Here is a 9630-nt window from a genome sequence, read left to right as displayed (position 1 = left end):
ATATAAAATTATTTTGAAAAATATTTTTTCAATTATAATTCAATTCCAAACAAAAGATTTCATTTATAAAACCAGAAAAAATTTAAATATATTAATCTCGTTAAATAATAAATGACATTTTATATATTTAATGTTAACTCTATTCCAATTCGGTCTTATTTGATTCTTTTTAATAGTACAGGGACTAAATTGATTCATTTAATAATAGAGAGATGAATTTGAGCATGTCCCTATAATAGGAGTACCTCTCAAATACATTTACCAAAAAATAAAAAGCACACTCCATGTTGCGCGCGTGAGAATCTTGTACAGTATTTCCTTTTTGTTCAAAGGCAAGTCTATCCCAGGAAAATAGATTCCTTAGTTTCAGTGTCATTAAATTGACTGTAATCTAAAATTTGAGATTTGTGCCAATTTATTCTCTACAACTTATAATCAAAATCTAAAATTTTCAAGACCCAGAATTTTTGAGATTATTGATTTTAATTAGATTAATTTAATTGAATAAATTATTAAAGAAATTTTCAAAAATCGATTCAATTATTTTAATTATTTAGATGCAATTGCTCTAATTCTTTATTTTAAATCAATATCTATTTTCAATTTAATTAATATTTTAATCAATTTTCAATTTAAGCTATGGATTTGATTAAATTTTGAAATCAGTGTAAAAAAATTGTGATTACTTACTTAATATAGAGAAATAATATTTAATTACAATAAAAGAATTTGTCAAAGAAGCTAGTCACATAATATTTAATTACAATATAACTCAAAATTAAAATCTCAAAATTATTTTTGAGATTATTATTTTCCATAAGAATCATTTTAACATTATTGTGCTAACATTTATACAATTACTATTCCAAAAAAAAACTTGAAACAGGAAAATAAATTGCAAAAAGCCTTGTCTATTTTCAAAGGTAATTAAGAAAACATTACAGTGGACAAATTACAATTGTGAATTTAAATATAAAACCATAAATAAAAATAAAGGGGAAAAAATGATAACAAAGGTGAAGATACCTTTGGAAATTTCTCAGCACAACTTTCTGACAGCAAAATTTGTTCATTATTGCTACAAATTGTAAGTGGCTGAGATTATGACAATTTTTTGGACCCACTAATTTAATAATAATTATTATTATAATGTACTCCCCCAAAAAATCTTTAATTAATTAATTAATTAATTTTTCTTCCCCTCTTCACCGCCTTCTTCCAAGTAAGCCTTCTTTCTCCTATCAACACCAGCAAACAAACAAATCACAAGGAAAAACGTGGCGTACATCCCATGGACCTTCCAATTAGTCTTAGGCGGTTGATGCAAAACCACTCTATGAAACACCGCCACGTAGTAATGCAACCCGACGGCAAATCCCACGAATATCTGACCCAAACCCAACATCTTGGATCCGAGACCCGACTCCGTCGAGAAAACCAGTATCAAATACATCAACAGCAGCAACAAGTAAAGCACGTACCCAAGCGTTTGAAGCACTTGTAAACACACGTAGGTCGACGGCGAAGTGGCGTAAAAGAACTTAAGCGGCTCAAGTCCGGTGACGAGGGAGGTAAGGCAAAGGATTGAAAAGTAAATCGAGAGGTAAATTTGGATGAAGATGAGAATCTTTTGGAGTGAAAAATAAGCTTTGATGCGGTTAAAAATGAGGGAAACTAATAGTAAAGGGATTAAAAGGAAAGCACAAGAGATTACAGTAGCAATGGTGGGAGCATGTTTGTTGCCGACATATGGTTTGAACTGTTTGGTGAACTCTTTGTTGTATTTGTTGATGTAAACTTTCGAGGTTGTCGAGATTCTCTCCAGGTCCGGTATAAGTGTTTGCTGGAACTTAGCCGGTAGATCCCGGAACTCCGACACTAAATCCGATTCATCATCGTCGTCGACCCAACTGGGTTGCTTCTTTTGTTGTTTCTGAATCTGGGCTGTTGTCGGTTTCTTTTCAGGTTTTGAAGATGGAACCGGTGTTTTCGTGGTTGTTTTGTTCTTGGGAGAGCTTAATTTGAGCAGATCCGAAGCTTTTGGTGTTGTGGAATTCAGTTTCTTCACCTTGGAAGTTGAATTAAGCTTCTTGGGAATGGAACTCGACACCGTTGGCTTTGCAGTTTTGGTCGAGTTGGTCGGTTTCAAAACCTTGGTTTGGTTCTTGGCCGACAAATTCGACGTTTTGGTTGATACATTCAATGATTTAACGAGCTTGGTTTGGTTCTTGGTGGATACATTCACTGATTCAACCAGCTTGGTTTGGTTCTTGGTGGATACATTTGATGGTTTAACAAGCTTGGTTTGGTTCTTCTTGTTGGAAAAATTGGAGCTTTTCTTCTTCAACACCAACTGTTCATCTTCTTCTTCGAGCTCCAACAATCTTCTTCCACCGCCACCAAACCGAGTGGTTCGAAGCTCGTGGCTATCAACAATGGAGGTACAAACCAGCAACGAAATCAACATAAAGAAAGCAAGGTAAAGCAAAAATACCTTACGGAAATTGAAGTACAATAGTGGAGCCATTGTTGGTGAAAACTGAGAACTCTCTCTATGCCTTTGAAAGATAAAAAAGAAAAAAAATGATCCAATGATTTTTTTTTTTTTTAAGGCTTTGGATTGGATCTAAAAGTATTGCACTAAGAAAAAATAAATAAAAGAGAAAAAAATAAAATAAGAGTGTTTATATATCGGTGTAGATTTACGTGAAAGGGTAATGAGAGACTTTAATTGAAAAGTGGGAAAAAGATGAGGTCACACTCACATGGTACTAAAGTGAAAATTGTTAAAAAAGGTAATGAAAAAACAAAAATGTATGCTTTAATTACACTATTAAACGCGGTTTTCGCACTGTTCCCCTCGCTTCTTATATTGCCTCACTCTCTCACTCTGTCAGTAAAAATGTCCCTAAACTATTCTTCAATTCCTAGATTGGTCCTTTTAAGTGTTTTAAGTCAGATGATTTCAGATGTATCACACAGCATCTCATAAGAAAGTTTTAGTTGTCATGTTATATCGTTTTTTGATAAATTGATGGTTTAGCGACTAAATTTGACCAAAAAAAATTGAAGGATCAATCTAGGAATTGAAGTATTGTTTAGGGGTAAAAAATAATTGTTAAAATAAAGGTTAATCCACTAGGCATTCTCCCACTATTCTGCTTGGTTTGTAAATTTTAAAACGATCCGGTTATGATCTTGAAGTGTGACCATTGTATCAATCAACAAGGGAGGCACCAATGGGGTAGGTAACGGCTTCAATCCCTTTAGGTCCTTAACATTTGTAATTTTAAGCCCCCAAAATTTTACAATTTAATTTTCCCCTCCGGCTATAAAATTTTTAGCTTTATCCCTATCAATTATGTCTCTTTGTTAGTTTAATTGTCAACTTAAACATTAAATGTCAATTTTTAAATCTAACGTGGATTAAATTATTAATATGTATAAATAATTTAAATTTGACATGTTAAAAGAGAAAATTCACCTCGTATTTAAGTAAAAAAAGAGTATTAATAATTCTTCAAGTTGAATAATGTAATTCAACTACGGTGCTTTGGAGTTTAGGCCACGACTTTTACATCACAGATCATCTTCCATTCCTTACATAGTGGAAAATTTTGACTGATTTTTGGGTTGAAAGAGAAAAGAAAAAAGAAAATTGTTCAGAATAAGCCAAAGAACCAACCACCTTTCTTATTAGGGTTGATTATTAATACCCTTTTGAAAGGGACAGAAGAAGACAGTCCTACATTTTTACTTGGTAAAACCAAACCTTCATCTTTGGACATTGATAATATATATTCCGCAGATTCATCATGGGTGATGCTAGCAAATATTGTTGAAGTAGTTGGAATTAAATTATATATTTTTATGATAGTAAAATATAATTTTATTATTTTAATAGTTTATATCTTTATAATTTTAAAAAATTAAATTAAAATTTTATTATTTTTAAAAAATAAAATATAATTTTACTATTACTAATTTAAAATTTTATAAATTTATAAAATACTTAAATAAAAATTTCCATTTTAGAAAAGATCAGAATCTCTATCGAAATTTAAAAACTTTATTGATAATATACTAAATATTTTCTCTGACATTAATGAATTCTTAAACATTTTAAGAATCTGGGTCATATAAATGAAAAGAATAATAATAATAATAATAATAATAAACCTAAATATTTTGGTTAGTTTGACCTAAAAACTAAAAGGTACTTTTCGTTACTACGATTTCAATGGGTAAATGAAAAACTTGAATGAGAACAAATCAAGTTAATGGTATTAAGCGGTTGTTTTTGACTTCCTTTTTTTGGGGTTTGACCTTTGTGTTCCATTATTACATTATACAATAGCTTATGCAGAAATAACAAAACCCGATGTAAAAAAATAGTTTCCAAATTAAAGCTGAAAATTCAATGGATTCACTCTTTTTTATGCTAAAAGTTACAATGTTAGATGTGGGACTTTAGGCTGGGTTCTCACTTCTCTTTGAATTCTCAAGTATAAGTCATTTCTCAACTCACCTAGGCTAATTTTATTATTATTTCAGTTTATGAATTTCACAAAATCGAATTAAAATTTTTAAATATAATGATTATATATTTATTATACTTAAAAAGATAAAGCGTATTTTAATACCAATTGAATTAAGACTATATTAATATATATTTAATATTAAATTTTAAATAAATAAATTTAGAGCTAAGAAATTAAATTATTGGGATAAAACTATTCCAAATTAAGGAATAAATAGAAGCATGAAAGATAAAAAATATTGAAAATAATTAAAATGTCACAAATATAGGCACGATATATAATTAAACTTTAACTTTTAACTTTTTAAAGGAGATGGATAGAGATTGTTCTACTAGATGTGTTAAAAATTTTAATGCACAAATTTTCGAGTCGTAAATTGATTTTAAAAATCTAGTAAAATTTTACTTTTAACTTTGAAAAGATTACAATATCTTAAATTTCTTTAATACAGATAAAATTTTTTTAATTATTCTCTGTGATGGAGCTTCAATTTAATGGTTGTTTAGGCTTGATCTTTGAAAGATGTGGTTTGCTTCAAGGGTCGTCGAGACTTAATTTTAAATTAATAATATTTGCTTCAAAGGTTGTCAAGACTTGATTTTAAAAATGGGTTTGGGGAGAGTTTGGATCCAAAGGTCATCAAGACTTGATCTTGGATGGTTGAACCTGCTTCAAGTGTCGTGATGGATTGCTCTTGAAATAGGTTCTAACCTCCTTCCCTTAGTTGAATCGAACTGATGTGACATTCTTCAAATTTTCTTCAAGTTCTTGAGTTTCTTCAGATACTTTTGCCGAAAATCTCTGGACATCTTAAACTAGTGATGTGTGTTGAATGGTTTAGATGTGATCTTTTTTTGTAGCAAGTCAGTCGAGTAAAAGAGAGTTCTTGAAGAATTTAACTTCCTCATTTGAGTATTCTACAAAAATTAAGCTCTTTTTTTTATTATTTATCTCATATTAATATAATTAATCAGAGATAAAATCATTCTTAAAAAACATGGGTTTTCTTGTAGCAACCCTAACCTATATCCGTCACCAGAATAAGATTTTGAAGCATTATCGAAGTTTATCGATCAAATAGGCAGAATTCTCAAACATTTCATATCATCAAAATAGGTCATAAAGCATCATTTTAATCCAATTTATAAACATACCAAATCCAAATCAATTTGTCTAGTTCATGAGCACTTAAACATAGAATTAAATTCACTTGCACCTATCTAGATTTAGTTCAATTTACCATGCCATAATATGGCTTCAAAAATAAACACATATTTATATGTATAAAACCAACCAATATTAAACTTATAATCTCATTTACATTCAATCCACAAAATAACTATTATTTAGACACCTTAGGTACATGCCGACACAAAAGAGTAATCATCACCACGTTTGAGTTTGAGAGTGTTGTTGGATGCTGAATCGACGATCAAATTTGAAGTACCTAATCTGCACACGGAAAACAAAACCGTACCCTTAGTAAAACTCAGTGGTATTTCTATAATCCAAATATTTAAAGACAAGATAATATAATATGTATATTTTAATTATAAGCACATTTGAATATTTAAGACCACATTTATTCATACAGTGACATTAGGCATTCAATATCCATTTCATAAATACATCATTTTATACCATTCTCAAATCTCATCACTTGCTATATAATAGCTTTTCATAATTTAATATATGTATCATTTAAACAATAATATTATTCAATCCATATCCAATTCATGAATACGTAATTCATTTGTCACATTTTCATGTTTCAATTCACTATCTCATTTTCATTCACATACAATATCATCCAATATCAATCATAGTACTATTTTATTTAATTACCTCTATTAACACGACTCGAACTCGGACGGATACACGGATCCAACCAACACATCAGTTTGGCACCCAATGCTTCATCAGATAAATCTGAAGTAATAACTACGCCCAGTGCTATATAAATTTGGCACCCAGTGCCTCACTGACTCGAAGTCGAAGAAAATCCTTGAACTCTTCCAATCCTATGGCATGCCATCTATATCCGATTTAGCCCGATACAGTTAATAGGGTTTAATTTCACTTTCCAAATACAACGAATATTCAATTATCATATTTGCACATATATATTCATTTCAATACAAATAATCAATATATTCGTAATATATATATCAATTCAATCCATTCAATCAACTTTTAATTCAATTTAATGTCAAAGTGCCAAATACTCATCTCAACACTTACCATATGCATTAAATAAAAAATACAACAATTAATAACTAGTTTCGGATTATAGAAATACAAACTAGGAATTCCGAGCTATTCCACGTTAACTTTATCTTTCCCCTTTTTAGTTGAGGATTTCGGTACGACGTTAGCTACAGAATTAAAACAATTAAAATTCGTCAATAAAACACAATTCAATTTCATATTGAATATTTTAATTTTTATTCAATATTTGCCTACATTCTAATTTAGTCCCTAAACTGAGACTAATTTTTATTCTTCACAATCAATTCTATATTTTATACAATTTCCACTTTAAACTAAATTTAACTCCCTACTTTCACTTAAATCCCTAAATTTTGAATTTTTCACAATTTAATCCCTATGACTCAAAATTTACAATTCATTCTACAATTTAATCCTTTTTCATTTCTAACTTAAAAATCTATCAATTTAATCCCTAATACTAAAATTATTCAACATTAAGAACATTTAAAAACTCAATAATTGCTAAAATTTCGACAGAGGTTGGGTAATACTTAACATCAGGATTCCAAAAACATAAAGATTACAAGAAAAGGAGACTAAATTGACTAACCAATTGAACTTGAAACTTTGAAACCCCTAAGTCGTGGGTTCTTCTTTCTTTTTGTTTCATTTTGCTTTTGTCTTTCTTTATTTCTTTTATTACTATAATATATATTTACTTAAATATTAAGTAAAACATATTATAATATATATTTTAACTTTAATTTATTAATAATATATATAATAATTTTACACCTTATGCCGCCTCATTAAAGAATAATGGCATAATTGCTTCTTTAGTCCCTTTAATTTTTCTTTAATCTATAATTCAACTTTTACCCTATATGCAATTTAATCTTTATACTTAATTACTCTTAATTCATGCAAAATCACTTAACCAAAACTTAATTAACTACACAACTAGCTTCGTAAATATTTATTCCGTTTTACGAAAACAGAGTCCCGAAAATGCACTTTCTAACACCCCTGACTATCGGGTCGTTACAATTCTCCCCTCTAATTAAATTTCGTCTCCAAAATTTACCTGAAAAGAGGTGGGGGTACTGAAATCTCATAGTCTCTTTCGGTTCCTAAGTCGTTTCTTCAATACTATGACTCTGCCATAACACTTTCACTAACGGAACTCGCTTATTACGCAATTTTTTCTTTCACGTGCCAAAATCTCAATCGGTTCTTCTTTGTATGACAAATCAGGTTGAATTTCAATATCTTCTGTCGAAATAACATGAGATGAATCCGACCGATATCTTTTAAGCATTGAAACGTGAAAAACATCATGAATTTTTTGTAATTCCACAGGCAAAGCTAAATGATACGTAACTAGTCCCATTCTTTTTGTGATCTCATATGGTCCAATAAAATGAGAACTTAGTTTTCCTTTTCGACCAAATCACAAAAGTTTCTTCGAAGGCGAAACTTTAAGAAATACTTTATCGCCAACAGAATATTCAATATTTTAACGTTTCAAATCTGCATATGATTTCTGTAAATTAAAAGTTGTCTTCAATCTATCTTAAATTTTCTAAACAATGTCTTTCATTTCTTGAATTAATTCCAGCCTGATCATTCTTCTTTCACTCAATTCCATCCAACAAATAGGTGATCGACATTACGACAGATAAGGCTTCATACGGAGCCATTTGAATACTCGATTGAAAACTATTGTTGTATACAAATTCGGTCAAAGGTAAGTAACGCTCCTAACCTGATTCAAAATCAATAACACAAGTACGAAGCATGTCTTCTAAAATCTCGAAGTGAACTGCGGATCTCGATAAGAAATTATCGACATAGGGACACCGCGCAATCTTACTATTTATTGAATATAAACTTTAGGAAGCTTTTGAAATGACCAATCTGTCTTGACTACAATGAAATGAGTCAATTTTGTAAGTCGATCAACAATCACCCATAAGACATTTTTCTTACTTGTTGATAAAGGTAACCCCGTTACAAAATCTATTGTGATACAGTCTTATTTCCATTCAAGAATAGAAATAGGCTAAAGTAATCCGGTGAGAACCTAATATTCTGCCTTAAATCGCTGACAAGTTAAACATTTAGCCACATACTCGACCATACTTCTTTTCATTCCTGGCCACCAATAAGATTCTCACAGATCGCGATACATTTCGTTTCTCCAGGATGCAAAGCAAAAGGACTTTGCGAAATATCAACCCTTTTAATTCAGAAACATCCAGAACGTAAATTCGGTTATGAAATCTCAAGCAACCACAATTAATAATGCTGAAATTTTTTAATATACCATTTTGAACCATTTCTCTTTTCTTCGCCAACTTGCCATCTTTTAACTGAGCTATTTTGATCCGATCAAACATCACCAGTTTGATTTTTAGTTCAGCCAATAGGCTTCCATCGTCATTGATACTGAGTTAAGCAAACATTACTTGCAATTCAATTGCTACTTTCCTACTCAACGCATCAACTACAATATTAGCTTTACCAGGGTGGTAATCACTAACACAATCAAAATCTTTCAGAAGCTCTACCCAACCACGTTGTCTCAAATTCAACTCCTTTTGAGATGGAAGTTATTTGAAACTCTTATAATCGATATAAATATAACATTTTTCGCTGTACAAATAATGTCTCCAAATCTTTAGAGCAAAAATCACAATAGTTAGCTCTAAATCATGTGTCAGATAATTGAGTTCATGCATTTTTAGCTGACGAGATACATAAACAATCACTTTCTCATCTTTTATCAAAACACAACCAAGACTGCTTAAGGAAGCGTCACTATAAATAACAAAATCTTTTCTCGATTATGCCAAGGTCAAAATCGGCGCTTTAGTCA

General features: G+C 30.3%; 1 protein-coding gene across 1 annotated transcript; it reads right to left on the bottom strand.

Moving 5' to 3' along the window:
* Nucleotides 1–891: 891 nt before the first annotated feature.
* LOC108461002 (uncharacterized) lies at nucleotides 892–2712 on the bottom strand. Its single transcript, XM_017760753.2, has one exon. The coding sequence runs from the start codon at nucleotides 2525–2527 to the stop codon at nucleotides 1187–1189; it is 1341 nt and encodes a 446-aa protein (XP_017616242.1). The 5' UTR covers nucleotides 2528–2712; the 3' UTR covers nucleotides 892–1186.
* Between the last annotated feature and the right edge of the window lie 6918 nt (nucleotides 2713–9630).

This window comes from Gossypium arboreum, chromosome 2 (genome assembly GCF_025698485.1).
Source record: "Gossypium arboreum isolate Shixiya-1 chromosome 2, ASM2569848v2, whole genome shotgun sequence".
In the NCBI taxonomy this organism is placed as follows: domain Eukaryota; kingdom Viridiplantae; phylum Streptophyta; class Magnoliopsida; order Malvales; family Malvaceae; genus Gossypium; species Gossypium arboreum.
Note: the sequence above shows the minus strand (reverse complement) of the source record. Positions and strands in the feature narration are given on the sequence as shown.